The 17,903-nt window shown below is 52.0% G+C and overlaps 4 protein-coding genes across 4 annotated transcripts; 2 read left to right on the forward strand and 2 right to left on the reverse strand.

Annotated features, from left to right (window-relative positions):
• Positions 1–9: 9 nt before the first annotated feature.
• Positions 10–2,481, reverse strand: PPTG_22908 (elongation factor 1-alpha; the record flags this gene model as incomplete). Its single annotated transcript, XM_008907298.1, has 3 exons — positions 10–1,544; positions 1,615–1,678; positions 1,954–2,481. The coding sequence occupies 3 exons, from the start codon at positions 2,479–2,481 to the stop codon at positions 202–204; spliced, it is 1,935 nt and encodes a 644-aa protein (XP_008905546.1). The 3' UTR covers positions 10–201.
• Positions 1,892–9,356, forward strand: PPTG_11054 (hypothetical protein). Its single transcript, XM_008907299.1, has one exon. It carries the CDS (start codon positions 2,758–2,760, stop codon positions 9,169–9,171), a length of 6,414 nt encoding a protein of 2,137 aa, XP_008905547.1. The 5' UTR covers positions 1,892–2,757; the 3' UTR covers positions 9,172–9,356.
• On the reverse strand, positions 5,715–11,325 carry PPTG_11055 (hypothetical protein). The gene has a single exon (XM_008907300.1). The coding sequence runs from the start codon at positions 11,246–11,248 to the stop codon at positions 9,401–9,403; it is 1,848 nt and encodes a 615-aa protein (XP_008905548.1). The 5' UTR covers positions 11,249–11,325; the 3' UTR covers positions 5,715–9,400.
• Positions 11,326–12,200: 875 nt separating this feature from the next.
• Positions 12,201–17,837, forward strand: PPTG_11056 (hypothetical protein; the record flags this gene model as incomplete). Its single annotated transcript, XM_008907301.1, has 16 exons — positions 12,201–12,325; positions 12,385–13,112; positions 13,180–13,238; positions 13,301–13,382; positions 13,453–13,521; positions 13,591–13,784; positions 13,860–13,926; positions 13,993–14,229; positions 14,284–14,461; positions 14,535–14,596; positions 14,673–14,803; positions 15,752–15,865; positions 15,915–16,130; positions 16,214–16,750; positions 16,820–17,491; positions 17,580–17,837. 16 exons carry the CDS (start codon positions 12,201–12,203, stop codon positions 17,835–17,837), a joined length of 3,729 nt encoding a protein of 1,242 aa, XP_008905549.1.
• Positions 17,838–17,903: the final 66 nt, after the last annotated feature.

Raw genomic sequence — 17,903 nt, forward strand, 5'->3', positions numbered from 1 at the left:
ACCCAATAATTTTAGGAAAAAGAGCAAGGAAGCCTTTCTATTTTTCTGTTGGTTATTCAAACTGCAGAAGCTGCTGTCGATCTCCACACAAAGTGCATCAAACTACGGCAATTTCACGGAGAGAAGAATGAATGTAGAAATCAGCGCCGACCCAAAAACTCAGATGTCGTCGACAAAATCACCAAGCGACTTGTCATGAGCTTATTTCTTCTTGGCAGCGCCCTTGGCCGAGGCGTCCTTCTTGGTCACCGACTTGATGACACCGACGGCAACCGTCTGACGCATGTCACGCACGGCGAAACGGCCCAGAGGAGGGTACTCCTGGAACGACTCGACGGTCATGGGCTTGGAGGGCTCGAGGATGACCATGCAGGCATCACCCGACTTCACGAACTTGGGGGCAGTCTCGAGCACCTTGCCCGAACGACGGTCCATCTTCTCCGTGATCTCTTTGAACTTGCAGGCAACGTGGGCCGTGTGGCAGTCAAGCACGGGCGAGTAGCCGTTGCCGATCTGGCCAGGGTGGTTCAGCACAATCACCTGGGCGGTGAAGTCCTGGGTGCCCTTGGCCGGGTCGTTCTTGGAGTCCGAGGCGACGTAACCACGACGCAGCTCCTTCACCGACACGTTCTTGACGTTGAAGCCGACGTTGTCACCAGGGACGGCCTCAGGCAGAGACTCGTGGTGCATCTCGACGGACTTGACTTCAGTCGACAGACCAACGGGGCCGAAAGTGGCGACCATGCCAGGCTTGATGACACCGGTCTCCACACGGCCGACAGGTACCGTGCCAATACCGCCGATCTTGTACACATCCTGAAGAGGAAGACGCAGCGGCTTGTCAACCGGGCGCTTAGGGGGGTTCAGGTTGTCAAGAGCCTCAAGGAGGTAGGGGCCCTTGTACCACGGCATGTTGGTGGAGCGGTCGATCATGTTGTCACCCTCCCAGCCAGAGATGGGCACGAACGGGATCTTGGCGGGCTTGTAGCCGACCTTCTTCAGGTACGTGGTGACCTCGTTCTTGATCTCCTCGTAACGGGCCTGGCCGTACATGACAGACGAGTCGTCCATCTTGTTGATGGCGACGATCATCTGCTTCACACCCAGAGTGAAGGCAAGCAGAGCGTGCTCACGGGTCTGGCCCTCCTTGGAGATACCAGCCTCGAACTCACCCACACCCGAGGCCACCACAAGGATGGCGCAGTCGGCCTGCGAGGTACCCGTAATCATGTTCTTGATGAAGTCACGGTGACCAGGGGCGTCAATGACCGTGAAGAAGTACTTGGGGGACTCGAACTTCCACAGGGCAATGTCGATCGTGATACCACGCTCACGCTCGGCCTTCAGGTTGTCAAGCACCCAGGCGTACTTGAACGAGGTCTTGCCGAGCTCGGCAGCCTCCTTCTCGAACTTCTCGATGGTACGCTTGTCGATACCACCGCACTTGTAGATCAAGTGACCAGTGGTGGTCGACTTACCGGCGTCGACGTGGCCAATCACGACCAGCGAAATGTGAACCTTTTCCTTGCCCATTGTTGAATTACCTGACGAATTTAACGCAGTAAAAAAGTAAGCAAATTGTCTAATTTTAGGTTTGGCTGGAGCTAGCGTTACCTTCTTCTCCGCAGAATGGATAATGATCGCGACGGGGAGGGCGGCGGGGGGAGACTTTTTGGCCCTGAATGGATGGCGCAGGAACGTTTTGAGATATTGCTATTATAGACTGAGGTTAAACGATTTTCGACCAATTACACATTGATAAGCAAGGATCTGTTTCACGCATTTACAGCAGATAAAACCTTTTGGAGGTTGTAAGAACAGAAGAGTCAGAAAATAGCCCTTCCACTTCAATGTTGTCGCTTCTAAAAAAAACGCTTGCCATACTTCACCGAAAGTGTTCATGTATTTGTGGCAACAACTTGTTATTTAAATATCTGCTTAATTTGGTGCCACCACAGCAAAGAGCTTCATGCTGCCGCCGACGCACTCGCCGCTGTCGACGTCCAATTCAAAGTCGAACAGTGGGAACGAGCTGCACAAAGAGTCAGCAAATAGCTTGAACGAGGGTGTGACGCCGTCCCAGTCCGCTTGGAAGCTGGTGCTGGTGTCAATCGTCGGGTGACACTCGCTGTCGACGCGGTAAGCGGCCACACCCTCGAGCTTGGCGCAGTTGGTATCGGGAGTGTGAAGCTCCACCACCACATAGGGGAAGTCACCAAATGTCGCGGCTGAAAACGCACGAGGATCGTCTGTGCAACTACCCGAGGCAAAGATACCCAAGTCCTTCGCTTCGAGAGAACATTCAGCGTTGCGGTTGATGCTGCTGCAGTCTTCTGTGGGCGTGAACACGACTTGGAGTGGAGCGCCAGTGCACGAGTCAACGTCGTAGGTTTTGACAGCCGTCATGTTGGTCGACGATGAAGCGGTTGCTAGCAACAGGCTGGTGCACGCGATGAAGGCGCGAGATCGGCTGAGCTTCATTGTGACTTGCGGAAGTAGGTTCCAATGTGAGAGAATTTTTTAGCACTGCGGCGAAGCTCAAACTCATCCTCGCCCTTGGCTATTCTCGGTGTTTGAACCAAGGACGAGTCTATTCTGATCAACTTGGTCGTCACCTTCCCATTCGGTGCAGCGCTTTGTTTCAGCAGCATTGGATTATGCTTGAACGAAAAAAACAAACTAAAGATATCTGGATCCTTCTCTAATCGGGGAATGAAGAGCCACGGCTCTTTAAATTGATCAACTGTATTGTACAGAATGGACGATCAAGACTTCGACGAGGAGGAAGTAGCTCAAAATGACGATGATTTCAACGAAGAAGCAGTTGAAGATGAGGCTGATCCGGACGATAACCCAGAACCTGGTGACGATGAAGGAAACGACGACGGGGCCTATGAAATAGACTTGCCAGGAGATAATATCGAGGAGCAAGACTCGGACGCTCCAGAGGATACAGACCAGAAGAGCGAGGAAACCGAAGAAGTCGAAGAAGAAGAGGAATTAGTGAAAGAGTTGTCTCCTCTGGAAGCTGAAATCGCTCGAGTTCTCGACGAAGGATGCACGCAGACGCAGCAGAAACTCACAGAACATTTACTGCTACAAAATAATCGTCTAACAGAGTGCGAACAACAAGTCCAACTCGCTCTAACGCAACGTCAAGAAACCCTCGAAAGGCACAAGCAAACACTGATACTAAGTCAGCAAGAACGTGGCAATTTACAGAAGCAGATTGCATCACTAGAAGAAAAACTGCGACGAGAGCAAGAGGAACGAGCCGAAGAACGAGAGTGGGTTGCGGGGCTTTGGCCGGAGAATGTGCCGCTCCCCACTCTTTTTATCCCGATCAAGAATGCTGCCCAGTTCGTGAAAGATCTGACTGATGATCAGCAGCGCAAACGTTTAGAAGCGTTGGTAACCAAGCGAGTTGAGCGTGAACGTGTTCGTCAGCAGCTTGAAGAGGCTTCACACTGGAAATTAGTGCTGCCAGAAGCCTCTGATGAGGACGACAGTCAACTAGCCTACTACACGAATACCGTCACAGGCGAGAGCGTATGGGACGCCCCTGTAGCCACAGCGTTTGAAGTACCACAGGGCTGGAATATGACCACCATGGACTGGGAACAAGACTACAGACTCGAGAATTTCTACCCCGAGGCTCAAAGACAAACTCAACCATCCAAAACGTTGTCAGATGATGAAAATGAAGGAAAAAATGAAACACCGACCGATAACGACGAAGAAGATGAAGAGGAAGAAGGTGGCGACGTACCGATGGATCCCATGCCGGCACGTGAGCGGCTTGAAGAGGAGTTAAAGCGATACGAACAGTTAAAAGCAGAGGTGGAACAGAGTGCTGCCAAGCAACGCTCTCTTGCCATGGAGGTGCTGACAGCTACCCGTGAGTTGTTCGAGCGAGAAGAGGAGCTTTTAAAGGAGGAAGACGCTGCTGTAATTGCTGTGGAACGCAAGCGACGAATCGCCGAGAAGGAGGAGCAGGCAGCGAAGAAAGCCAAAGCTGAAGCCCAACAACGCAAAGCTCAACAGGCCAGTACGGGCAAAGCGAGTGTGCCGGTGTTCGCTCGAGACTCAGTCGCTAAGAAAGGGATGACGCTCGCTGCAGACGACCAGGCATTTGAACAAGAACTCCGCGACTTTGCCGCAAAACAACGCGTCGATCGATTGTATCTGTCCATGCCATTGACTCGAGACCCGCGAGTGCGCGATCGTCATCGACTAGAACCCGAATTTGTACATACAAAGCACATCGAGTCACGTGTGTTGGAAACTGAGAAAGTTGAGTTTGATCTTCTAGAAAAAAGCTCATTACGCCAGGAAGAAGCTGCTGCGAAAGCGACGGAATTACGAGAGCTCTGTGACCAAATTCGAAAGCAGCAAAAGAGTAACGAGGAAGAAATTGTCACTGTGGAAGCGTCCATTGCTGAGTTAGAAGCAGCGGTTACGTCACCTCCAGAGCTGCCACGACCAACTGAAGACGAGCTCGAACGAGCAGCTGGGAGGTATTTGACGGTAGAAACACTACCCGAGGACGATGAAAAGGACGAAAGCGAGGTCGATATCAATGTTAAAGATGACGATTCTCCAAAGGTTGAGAGCAACGAGACTGGGGATGTGGTACCTAAGGATGAAGCTGTTCTTTCAGATGTTAAATCTGAAAAGATCACAGATTTAGCTCCCGTCGTTACTAGAACTACAGAGGTTCTAGTGGTGGACGTTGATGATGAACGTATGAAAGTGGATGAAGCTGAGTTGCGTGAGTTGAAATCGTTTACTGACGCTGAATTAGCGTGGCGGAAATGGGAGAAATCCGAGAAGACTCGGAACACAAAGCTGAACAAACTATCAGACCGACTCGTGTTGTTAACGACGTCACAGAAGTATCTAGCAGTGGATATAACGCTCTACGAAGACGCAGATGCCCCGTTTTTTGAACGTTTGAGCGATTTAGAGAAAGCTGCGAACACACGGATGTGGGATCTGCAGGCCCAGACGCAAGTGGTGCGAGCTCGCTTCCTTGTCGAGCGGGCAGCGCGTGAGGAATCTGTGTTTCAAATGCGCGATCGACTTAAAGAACTGCAACAGCAGCTTGAAGATGCCAATGCCTTGCCGACACAGGCAGTTCATCCTCTCGAGCGTTTAGAACTCGAAGCGCAGTCTGAAAAACTGGTTGCATCTTTGAAGAAACAGGAAGCAGAGCTGCAAGCCAGATACGCAAAAGAAGAGGAAGCGAAAGCACTGCTAGTGTCACTAGAGTTGCGCTCATGTGGCTACACCGATGCAAAACTGCAAGAAGAGACCAAGCTGACAGCAGAGAAGCAGAGTCTGTGGGATCTCAACTTCGCTCTTATGGACGAACTGCAGAGCTGTCGTCAAACTATTGAACGACTTTGCCTGCTGATGCAAAAAAAGAAAGACGCTGACAAACAGGAGACTGAGGATGACGACGCAGAAGCTTCGCCGAAAGAGCTGTATGAGGAGAACGCTCGTGTATTCGCGTCCAAGCTTCAGTATCTGCAGCAAGTACGTCGATTCCTACTCATGTGCTACGACCGCGAGGATCGTTGGCGTGTTCTAGCTGCTTCAGCTCTCATCAAAGACACAACGTCGGACGAATGGATGACGAACATGCAGTTGTCACGTCACGAGGATTCATTAGCTCTGCTACAAACGCAACACGAAGAACAACAGCAAGAACTACACCGCCAGATTAAATTGTTGACCAAAGTTAAAGGCACTTTGCAAGTTCAGATTGAAGAGCTGCACGGCAAAATCCATCGCTTACAGAGCGACTACCAAGCAGCCAGCGACAGCGTTCAGCTACAGACCCAAGAAGTCATTAAAGTGCTTCGTAGTGAGATCGAAGAACACAAAACTCTACTCGAGCAAGAGAAGACTAAATATCGGCTTGATCGTGAGCAGTTAATACGTGAGCATGACGCTATTCGACAAGATCTTGAAAAGCGAGCGCAGGAGCTTGAAGATGCGATGGATAAGCAGACCCATTGGCTCACAGCAGCGAAAAGAGAGCTACACGCCCAGCGTATAGCCAACGAGGAGTTGTTGAAGGCCTATCAGTCTTTAGAGAAGCGTCGAGCAGCAGAGGTGAACGACATGCGCTTCCGCATCTCTGCGCAGATCAAGAAGATCAACAACATCGAGATGTGGAATCTCTCGATGAAGATCTCGGCCAAAGAAGCGCACACGGACTTTACCAACATGCAGAAGGACATGGCCAAGCAGCAGCAACAACACAAACAACTGCAACGCAGCTTGCGTCTTGTCAATTGGCGACATCGCGTGACAGCGCAGAGTATCCTCACAGACGTCAACTTGTTGTTCTCCTTCTTTGCAGACGGGATCGAAATCCTCGCTGGCGCCACAGCAGAGATCAACGATACGTTGCGAGAGAATGCAGGCATCGAAGTGCTGGCTGTTCTTGCACGACACTCGAGTCAGCAGTCTGTGCGTGCAATTTGTGCGAAAGCACTTGGTCAATTATCGTGGAACGCCAATGCCACGGCTCGGTCGTTGGGCTGGAAGGCGAAGCAGAAATGGTTCCAGTGGATGAAGAACCAGTCGGATACAGTCTTGGATAAACTATCAGCGATGAAGACGTCGTTTGATGCTGTAGCTGAGGAAGACGTGACCGAGATGAATTGGCTAGCTGACCCCAGCACGCCTATAGACGACATTTCGGGTGAGACTGACCATGATTTGAGCTCAAAAGGAGGCAGAGAGAAGGACAAGAAGCTCCTGTTCACCTCGACGTGGCTGCAGTTCGACGATATGGTTTTCCCCGATACGAATGTGGCTAATCAGCAGTACATGGGCCTCTCGTCCAACGTGCTTCAGACCATTCTAGATTTGTGTAGATCTCCAGACACGGACAACACTGTGAAATGCAGCGCCCTACATTCACTCGCTCTGATCGTGCGAAGCTCTAGAAACACTTCGATCATTGGACGTCTGGATGGGAGTATCTCGCTACTCGTTGGTCTGTTGGAGCCCAAGTCAAGTGGTGACGATCCTCAGATTATTCGACACGCAGTTCAGGCACTCGCGAACTTGGCATACCGGAATTCCTTCAACCAGCAGGCCATCTACACAGAAGGCGGTATACCCGTACTTCTTCGACTGTGTGAAAGAACTGTGAGCTCCAGTGATGCCCTTGATGCAGACGTTGACTTGACTCTGGCAACGACTCAAGCGCTTTCCCATCTCTCTCACGACCACGTACGATCATGCCAGGCAATTGTAGAGTCTCACGGGATTTCAATCCTTACGAAGCTCTGTAACACGCCAAGAATTCATGACGTTATCGACTTGGAGGTCTTTGAACTGATCCAGACGTACGCGTCGCAAGTGATCGCCAATGTCATCACTTTACTGGACCAAGATGAGAGCGAAAGCGACCATCACTCGTACAACGTCGCCGACTTCGTTCTTGAAGAGCAGACCAAGATGAATGAAATCACAACGATGGACAATCAGGAGCAGCACAAGGAGGAACAAGCCGGTGTGCAGTCCAAGAATGCTGGTGTAAGTACGTTTGTGCTGATGTGTGCTTCGTGCAACCGCAACGTCGCATTCCATGGCGCAGTTGTGCTAGGCAGTATAGCTCAGCATGACGCCATTCGAGCCGCGATCGGAGCAGCGAGTGGGATGGATGCGCTCTTCTTACTTGCAGCTCGAACCGATGACTTGCCGATGATGGCACAGGCAACTTGGGCTCTCGCAAACCTCACGTGGAACCGTGACAACCAGTATCGCGTCGCTCGGTATATCGACCATCTCTATCAGCTCTGCACTCTTAGCTCAACGCAAATATCTCTAAATCAACAAGAAGAGGCGGATCCCGTCGTCAGAGTAGAACGCAGACAACAAGACGAGCAGCTCATGCGGCAGATCCGAGAGCACGGTCTGTGTATCATAGCAAACTCTCTGTTCTACAACGACGCTATTCGCCAGCTAGTGGCGTCAAACTCTGACTGGATGCAGCTGCTTGCTCGCAATGCTCTCGATGCTGACGGTGCCACGTTAGAGAATTCTGCTCGAGCGTTGTGTTCACTATCGTACAGCGATTCAATCGCCCTGCAAATGGGCTCTACAAGCCTTGTCGACATCCCGAGTAACACTGGAGCTGGGAAGATGAATGGGCTGCACCTTTTCACTCGACTGTGCAGTCGAACAGGGCAAGTGGCAGTGCAACAGCACGGCCTCTTTGGTGTCATCAACATGTGTCTCCACGACGTCAACAAGACCAGGATGCTGGAAATTCCCCACGGTATCGACACGCTAGTGAACCTCAGTGGAAGCACGAACAAAGATCTGTGTGACCCCGCTCTTGAGGCGCTAGAGTTGCTGGCAGATATGCGTCAACTCAAACAAGACCACGGAATGTCTCCGACTCAATCGTTCGAGTCTGTGGACATGAAGAAGCTCATCGCGTTGCTGTTTGACGCAACGAATCCGGGTCTTGTCGCTATGATCAGCGACGCCATCGCAGACGAAGTCTGGAAGAGACCGAGTGCTCAAATTCGACTCCGTAACGAGCGCGGACTTGAAAAACTGCTTGAAATCTGCGCCAAACCTTCGCCCTTGTTCCCCTCTGCGTCCGGGAGTTCGTCTGAAATGGAGCATCGAGTGAGGATTTCGTGTTTGTGGGCGCTACGGAACACGGTGGCCAACAACGTGCGCAATCAAGACCTCGTCGGTGCATTGAACGGCGTCCAGCAGCTTGTCGGGGTGTTTGATCGGGAGCGACAGAGTGAAGACGTGGTGGAGGCTCTGCTAGCAGCGCTGGTCGCTGTGGTCATGAAGCATCCTCGGAACAGCCAACAGCTCGTGCAATACGGACTGGATATGCTCATCGGCCTGGCAGATGAAGACAGCGACAGACTCGAAGAAGACCGACGTGGAGTCCTACCGCCTATCAGCCGTACAGCACCAGCGGCGCCGACCAAACTTGACCCAGCAGCGTTGATCAAACCTGCTGCAAAGCAGCTTGAGAACGCTGCACTGGCACGAGAACTTCTGCACTTAGTGGCGCCATACAATTCCAGGGAGAACGCAACATCAGCCTCAGACGTGAAAGCGAGGAAAATGCAGCAACTGCACTCATCGCCGTCGGCATCTCCTGTGCACAGACGATGAGCAACAAAATGTCCAGGCTACGCACGAAAGACTCGACACCAAGCAGCCAAGATTCGGTGGACTATCCACGGCAACATCATCACTGGCAGTTCACGCGTTGACTCGCCGAGTCACTCGGGACACGATCTACAATATCGAAGACAGGTTAAGGTCAAGATGATCTACTACATGTTCGTTACTCGTCGTGTTACTCGACTGTATCCGTCCTTACTGCTGCGACGAAGAATACTTAGTTGTGCATGGTTTCCAGGTATTCCTTGCACTCGGCCAGCTCCTGCTCCCGACGGGCCTTCGACCAGCCAAGCAGTTCACCCATCATGTGCACTACACGCGGGGCCAGCTGCATGCCCACACCGCTGTCGATGAAGGCCAGACGCATACGACGACCCAAGATGTCGGTCGCCTTAAGCGCATACTCCTGTCGCACAGCGAATACGACCTCAGCTTCCAGGTACGGGTACTTCGGGTGCAGACGACGCGGGTGGTCGGTGTGCTTGCGGTCCAGGAATCCGTTCTGTTCGATCTCCGCGACCTGAAGAGCGCGCGTGCCGTAGTTGCGCATCAAGTGCTCAGCAATGTCCTTGTCCAGGTTGTAGTTCTCGCGCAGAGTGACCGTGATCTTGTCGAACTTCTTGTTGCACACCTCGCCAATGCGGTCGGCACCAATGATACCCACATCCTTGGTCTTGCAGGGCGCAGCCTTGGCCTTGATCTCCGGTACAGTCTCCACCAGCTTGTCAATGGCGTCCTGAGCCATACGACGGTACGTGGTCCACTTGCCACCAGCGATCGTCACCATGTTGGACTCGGACACTTCCACGACGTGTTCACGCGAGATCCTACTCGTCGATTGGCCAGCGTGACGAGGGTCCTTGACCAGCGGACGGATACCCGACCAGGCCGACTTGATGTCGTTGCGCGTCACGTCCTTGGCGAGGTAGCGGTTGGCCTCATCGATGATAAAGTCCACTTCTTCCTTGGTGGGGGACGGCAGCATCGTGATCTCGGACTGCGAGTCGGTCGTACCAGCCAGCGTTCCATTCTCCCACGGCAGGAAGAACAGCACGCGGCCGTCGCTCGTCTTGGGCACAATAAGACCCATACGGTTGGGACTGAAGTGGTCAGGTAGGACGGTGTGTACGCCAGCAGCAGGGACGCAGATCTTTTCCTTCTTGGGGTCGTCCATCAGACGAATAGCGTCCGTGAAGGGACCAGTGGCGTTGACGACGGCATGAGCCTTGACGTCCCACTCCTCGCCGGTCAAAGTGTCCTTAACGTGGGCGCCACGTACTTTGCCCTCGTCGTCCTTGATCAGATGCACCACCTTCACGTAGTTAGCGACAGTAGCGCCGTTCTGCGTGGCTGTGAGAGCGACAGACACGTTCATACGAGTGTCGTTCATCTGTCCGTCGTAGTAGACGATAGCGCCCTTCAGGCCTTCCTTACGGAGCATGGGGAACTGGAACATAGCCTCTTCGGCGTTGATGTAGTAGCTGCCGGGCACGAAACGCTTGCTGCCGGCCACCACGTCGTAGGCCTTGGCGCCCACCCACATGTAGGGCACTTCCCACCACTTGTAGATGGGGATCATGATAGGAAGCGGACGGTTCATGTAGGGCGCGGCCGAGAGGAAGAAAGAACGCTCCTCCAGCGCCTCGTTCACCAGCTTAAAGGCTGAGTAGTCTAGCTTCATGAACGCTGTCTCCAGATAACGGATACCGCCGTGGATGAGCTTCGTAGAGCGGCCAGACGTGCCTGCCGCGAAGTCGCTGGCCTCCACCACGGCCGTGTTGAGGCCACGTGTGGCCGCGTCCAGCGCACAGCCGGAGCCTGTGGCACCGCCACCGATCACAAGCACGTCGAACTGCTCCTTCTTGAGACGCTCTAGCTGCGCGTCGCGCGACGGCGTCTCGTACGGAATGATGGTCGATCCGTCCTCGCATTTAATGGGCGCCACGAGCCGCTGCGGCTCCTTGGCCGAGACGATGGCGGCGCCTGAGAGACCAGAGACGCCGACGACGCCCGCGCCCATGAGCGCCACACGCTTGGAGGCGCGACGGAACGCAAAGGACGCCATGATCTTAGATGAGAGTGATGGTCGAGTGCTGACGTTGACGTGCGCTCAAGTCGGCAAAATGCGAAGTGAGACCGCCGGTATCTAAAAAAAAAACGAGCCAAAACTGATGCACGTGACTTTATTGGTGGAAATTGGTAAATACGATGATGTGATTGGCCGAATGCATGTCGACGGCAGCGCTAAGCGGCGAAATGTGAGCAAGCAACCTGCCTGCAGCGCGTAGACGAGTGAAGCTGTTGATGGCTTTCGGGGCTTCGCAGGGATTGGACTAGGACCTGTTGGTGTCCACACGTCGGACGCCAGAGCGTTCATCGCCAATCGTGTGTGTTGACAGTCAACGCGAACTGAAGGTATCTTCGTCGCAGCATACATTTTTCAAGATAAACTGACGCGTTTCTAGAGCAAGTTGAAGCCGAACTTGCTGTTTGATCCAGGGCGCGCATGCAAACTTGAACGCAGTTTGAGGCGTGCAGGTGCAAAGCTTCGAGGAGCAAATAGGAGGATAAGTGCTGGCACGTAAATCATTTTATTTCATTTCAAGTGTTGGCATTCAAGGTGACTGCAAAATGCTACGCCGGTGCTTTCCGGTGTTTCAACTTCGTAACTTGAGAGGAGGGCCAGGCACGAGCGTTCTGGCGAAGTGTGCGATCTCCCGTCAAGAACTTCCTGCCTTCAAAGCAAAGCCAGCGACAGCTCCACCGCGGCTGCCGCGGGAGCTAGAAGCGCAAGTGTCCCAGTTGACACTCCCACGCTAGCCACAGCAAAGCACCCAGGATAAGCAACAGCAATACGCACCGGTAATAGCGATGGAAGTGTTGACACGCTTCATGGTTCATGCATCTCGCTCGTTAAGTTATTTATTGCAACGATGCCTGTAAGCACCGAATCGTCGCTCCAGTTGCGACTATTGAAGAGCACAGCAATTATAGTAGTCGTCGGTGTGGTGTGAGCGATGGTAGGACGCCGCCTTTGCGTTCTACTCGTGGCGCTGACGCTTTGCTGCTGTTTCCTACCCGGAGTCCAAGGCTCATGTCCGTCCAAATGCAACCGCCACGGAACTTGCGGAAGCGACAACACGTGAGTTAACCAGCACCGACTTGTATATCAACTGCCACGACTAACGCTCACTTAATCAGATGCACGTGCTTTCCTGGTTACACTGGCTATGACTGCAACTCTCGAGCTTGTCCGAAAGGAGCTCCGTGGGTCGACTTTGCCACGGGTCAGGACTCGGTCCGCTCTGTTGCTCAGGAATGCTCCAACCGAGGCTTCTGCAATCGCAGCAGTGGGAAATGCGAATGTGATGAAGGATTCGCTGGTCCTGCTTGTGAGCGTTTGCAGTTATGCCGTACAAATTGTAATGGCCACGGCAAATGTTTGTCCATGCGAGCGATGGCGGCTACCAAGAATGACTACAACCTCATCTACTCGGCCACGTACGACACGCCCTGGGACGCTGATCGGATTTATGGCTGCGTGTGCGATCACGGCTATACCGGTGCGGATTGCTCTCTACGTCAATGTCCGTACGGGGATGACCCCATCTCGACTGGACAAGTTGATGAGGTGCAGTCCGTCTCCTGTCTTTGCAATGGCTGCACAGGGACGTTTACATTGAGTTTTCGTGGAGAGACAACGCGTCCATTAGATGGGAATGTCGATACGGCAGCAACTTTAAAGGCTGCATTGGAAGACTTGATAACGATCCGTGGAGTATCTGTCTCTTTGAATGGAGGAACGACTTTGTGTGACTCGGACGGTGTATCCGCGATGATCACGTTCACATACGAACATGGAGACGTACCGGCACTAGTTATTGGTTCGTCACTCTCAGGGGGAACCAGCTCACTTACGGTGGAAACAGGTGCGTCAAAGTCGGCCACAATGAACGAGATGCCGTAGACTTGATGAAATATTTGAATACTTCACAGATGGAACACAAGCCGCGTATGGCCCCACTCCACCGCTGACAGTACGCGGAACCAAAGAGGTAAGTTACGAATGGTTACGATCCTTTGGGTGGTGACATAGCTGACTGAGTGTGTTGAGTAGTGGCTCGAGTGCTCTGGTAGAGGAACTTGTAACACTCTTCTTGGTCTTTGTGCGTGTGCGACAGGCTTTGGACCCAGCGACGGTAAAGTACTAAACTTGTATTAATGCTCCAACTTCACAACGCTAAGTTACTAAGTATGTTGTTTGAGCAGGATTGGGTGGCTCAGGGAATATCCTGGACTGCGGATACTACAGCGGTAGCGGCTTGACTACTTGCGCAGGTACTGCAGTATACAGCTATCCAAGACAATTCGTTTCCTAGCACTAACGAGATTCGTGACACTGATCAGGAATTTTCGGATCGGTGACGCGCTGCTACAACCATGGAAGATGCCAGGGTGCACCGCTCTACCAATGCTTGTGCGATGAGGGATTTGGAGGCTACGATTGCTCGCAGCCCCAATGCCCGACTGGACGGGCGTGGGTGGAAGAAGCAGCCACGAATAATGTCGCTCACAATTCGATTGTCCAGTGCTCAAATGCGGTACGAACTCGCAGTTAGCCAGCCACAGCCTGAAGACCAGTTGACGCTTATATTATGTCATGTGCCTTCTGCCAGGGCCTCTGCAACAGTGCTGGTACTTGTAGATGTCTTACCGGTTTTGAAGGAGCCGCATGCAATCGAAGTAGGCAACGGCTGGCCCTGTTCATCGTTTCTTCGGGTCGTGACTGTCGTCTAACATGTTTCAAAGTGTCGTGTCCTACCAGTAACGGAGCTGTTTGCAACAACCGAGGAACTTGTCGGACACTTCGAGAGCTGGCAGCACTCACTCCCACCGCTACGTTTACCGCTGCAGGATTCGTCTACGGATCTGACCCCAACGCATTATCGACATGGGATGCAGATATGGCTCAGGGCTGCTACTGCGACAAGGTCCCGCTCGATCGTGGAAAGAATGTGCGTTATTCAGGCTACAGCTGTGCCAAAAGTACGTACTTTGAATTATTACATCAACGTATGGAATGATAACCACCTTGAACAGCTCCATGTCCGAGTGGCGATGATCCTTGGACGACCAACCAGGTGGACGAAGTGCAGACCGTGAGCTGCTCAGCTGACGGAGGGAGCTTCACTCTGTCATTTCGGGGAGAAACCACTTTACCAATCGCCTTCTCAGCATCAGCTTCGGCGGTGAAATTTGCATTAGAGCGTCTACTCACGTAGGTTTGATCAGTTTCTAACTTCTTTCTTGAGCACTGCGAACCTAACCATCGTTTTTGCCTGGCTTTACAGAATAACAAGCGTTAGTGTTTCCTTTGCGACCGGTGCAGTTGCTTGTTCAAGTGCTGGCAATGGTATTGATAAAACATGCGCGTAAACTCTTTGATGAAGATCGTCTAACTGATTCTCTACTGTTGGTTCTGTCTTTAGCGATGAGGGTGACTTTTTACTCGCCATCGGGAGACCTACCGCTACTCAGCATTTCTTCAGCGACATTGACTCATTCGACAGCCACTGTGGCCACAAATGTTGTCCCGACTACTCAGGGCACCAAAGAAGACGTAATTTGTAACAATCGGGGGCGATGTGGTATGTTGTTTCACGTGATAGATTTACCTTTATTTTTTGTTGATCAGAGTTGTCTATTACTGCTACTGCAGACGAAGACACAGGGACATGTGTTTGCTCCCTGTTCCACACCAGCAGCAATGCACTGGGCAAATTTGGCTCGCTAAATGACTGTGGCGCTGTTGATGTCCTTATGACGCACGGCGAGCTCTAAATTTGATTACCAAAATTACTAGGGTAAATGTGGGTTGGTTTAGCGAAATCTCATCAATTCAAATAGAACCAGATTTTTGGACGATGTTGCTACCACCGAATCTAGACGAACATAAATTGATTTTGAACGGTACTCCTGTACCGGTTTTAGCTCTCACAAAGAGATGATTCGATTGGAGAGGAATGGTGCTGAGCCCATCTTTTGAAGGCGCCCGTCGGCAATCCAAAAATTCGATTAAACAGGAAAGGCGCATTAGCGAGAGCCACCTGAATCAGTGTTGGCAGTAGCAACGTTGCGACATCTGAAGCAACGTGGCTTAGTTTTTACCAACGCGTTGGAACGGTTTTACGCGTTGGTTCAGTTCTTACGCGATGTGCTGCACACCACACTGTTAATGGAAAGAAAAAGAAACAACAATGAGATAACGTACGTGGAAATTCCGACTACATGGGGAGGACGCGTTACCGACGTGCTGTTGAGTGGTGTGGACGTGTTAAGGGTGTGTTTTGTTGCCCCAAGCTACGGAGCTCAAGCGTTACCAGTTGTTCTTGCGGAGAGTATGTCCACGCTGTCGCTCGTGTAGATAGAAACAGAGGCTACGCTGTGTGGCTTACCGGTGAATACTGTGACCGCGTTGCGTGACTTCTGGTGTAAGCGGTGGCCGCGTTGCTGGTCGCTGCCGTACTGATGGAGACTATTTTCTCTGTGGCTACTTTGCTGATCGCAGGCCATGCTAGCGAAGCCTTTGGCCAAGTCGTTGGCCGTGTTGATGATCGTACCGATCCCTGGTGACTGTAACTTTGAGCAGAAGTACACCGTAGCCATGAGTATGGACGAGAAAGTGTTCACTTCGATGGAGAAACTGCAAGGAAAGCCGCAAGTTAAAGCAGACGTTGATCCCGATGACGACAGTTAAACTGGACGCGATGAAAGGTTTAGTGAAGGGCTTGGCGCATGCAAGGTGCAAGACCCAGCTGGGAGAGTACAAACAGCGGATTCAATCATTACTACAGCGTCCTCAGCATCTGAAGGAATTCGCAGGTCATGTGGAGCGTGTACAGAGTCTCAAATCCAAGCAGAAAGCGCTGGCAAAGAACACGAACGTGGTAGACGAACTATATCGACTGCTGGGGACTTAAGGAGTGCGTATTTCGTCGGAAGATATGGTGCAGTTGGATGATCTGCGCAGTGTACAAGAGAGCTACAAAGAGGAGACGGAAGCTGTCGATGCTTCGTGGCCAGTCGTGTAGGCGAAATGACTCAGCAGTTGGATGCCAACATCCAGCGTCTTGACGAACAAGTGCTGCAGCTGCATAACCAGCTACAAGGAGGATTATTCGTCGATGCAAGTCACTTCGAGGACCCTTCAGCGGTGAAAAGTGAGCTGGAGAGCGTCAAGCAGCGTCTCACTCAACTGGACGAACTCTCTAAGCAGTGCACCGAGTACCAGACTTTGTTCAACCTCATGCCGTTTAAGTACCTCAACCTCCAGGCAACACAGGAGCATTTTGCGACTGTGGAATCTCTCTGGACAGCTGTTGAGAAGTGGAATGAATTGTATCAAACTGCGATGACAAGTCCTTTCTTTGAGGTGAATACTGAAGAACTGTCGAAAGATGCCGCTGTCGCTTTTAAAGATGCCTACGCGCTGCATAAGAAGCTGAGTAACGATGTGACTGCTGTGCTTAAAGACCGTACAGCCGAGTTCAAGCTAAACATTCCTACTGTGCTGGAGTTGGGCAATCCTGCGATGAAAGATCGACATTAGGGGAAAATCTTCAAAGCGCTTCGACAGCCTTGGTATCCTGGAATTCTCTTCACACTGGAGGACCTTGTGGCTTATGACGTGCTGGATATGAAGGATTTAGTCGGGGAAATGTCGGCTGCAGCCTCGGGGGAAGCTCAGATCGAGGCGTCATTGCAGAAGGTCAAGCATGGCTGGGACCAAATGGAGTTCACGTGCGTGATCCATCGGGAACAGAACGACGTGTTCATTATGGGCAGTCTGGAGGATATTTTGATGCTGCTTGAAGACAACCAGGTGAGTTTTCAAACGATGATGGGGTCACGGTTCGTTATGGGGGTGAAAGTTGAAGTGGAACGATCGAGTAAGCGGTTATCTTTACTCTCTGATACTCTGGACGAATGGATCTCGTGCCAACGTAGCTGGATGTACTTGGAGACTATTTTCTGTGCAGAAGATATTCAGAAGCAACTGCCAGTCGAAGCTCAAAAGTTTGCGCTTGTTGACAGAAACTTGAAGACAACAATGTTACGGACCAAAAGCAATCCCAGTGTCATCCGATCAGTTGAAGGTGGTCCAGAACTCTTGGATAAGTTCCGAATGTCGAACAGGCTCCTCGAAGAGATCCACAAATCGCTAGAAGACTATCTCAAAACCAAACGGATGGCTTTCCCAAGATTCTACTTTCTCTCAAACGACGAGTTACTGGAGATTCTCAAACTCGTGATCCACGAGCTGTTCAGCCGCATTTGGGCAAATGCTTCGATGCTATGAAGAGTGTGCGCTTTGATGACACTCCTGGATCGGTCAGCTGCACCCACAGGCCGTCGTCGTTGTCGACCGTGTTGTGCGTAAAGTTCTGGTGAAGACAGTGGCAGCGTTGTCGGTCGTGCTGGTGGAGTCGATGGCCGTGCGTGACGTTCTGGTGGAGGCGGTGGTTGCGTTGTCGGTCGTGCTGGTGGAGTCGATGGCCGTGCGTGATGTTCTGGTGGAGTCGGTGGCTACGGTGCCGACGGCTGCCGTGTGGTGGAGGTTATGTTCGTGTTCTTGGAGACCGTGGTCGCGTTAGTGGCCACCGGCCGTGCTTGCTGGCCGTAGTTTGCGTGATGTCTTGGTGGAGATTGTGGCGATTCAT

The sequence above is a fragment of the Phytophthora parasitica genome (genome assembly GCF_000247585.1).
Source record: "Phytophthora parasitica INRA-310 unplaced genomic scaffold supercont2.26, whole genome shotgun sequence".
Taxonomy (NCBI): domain Eukaryota; phylum Oomycota; class Peronosporomycetes; order Peronosporales; family Peronosporaceae; genus Phytophthora; species Phytophthora nicotianae.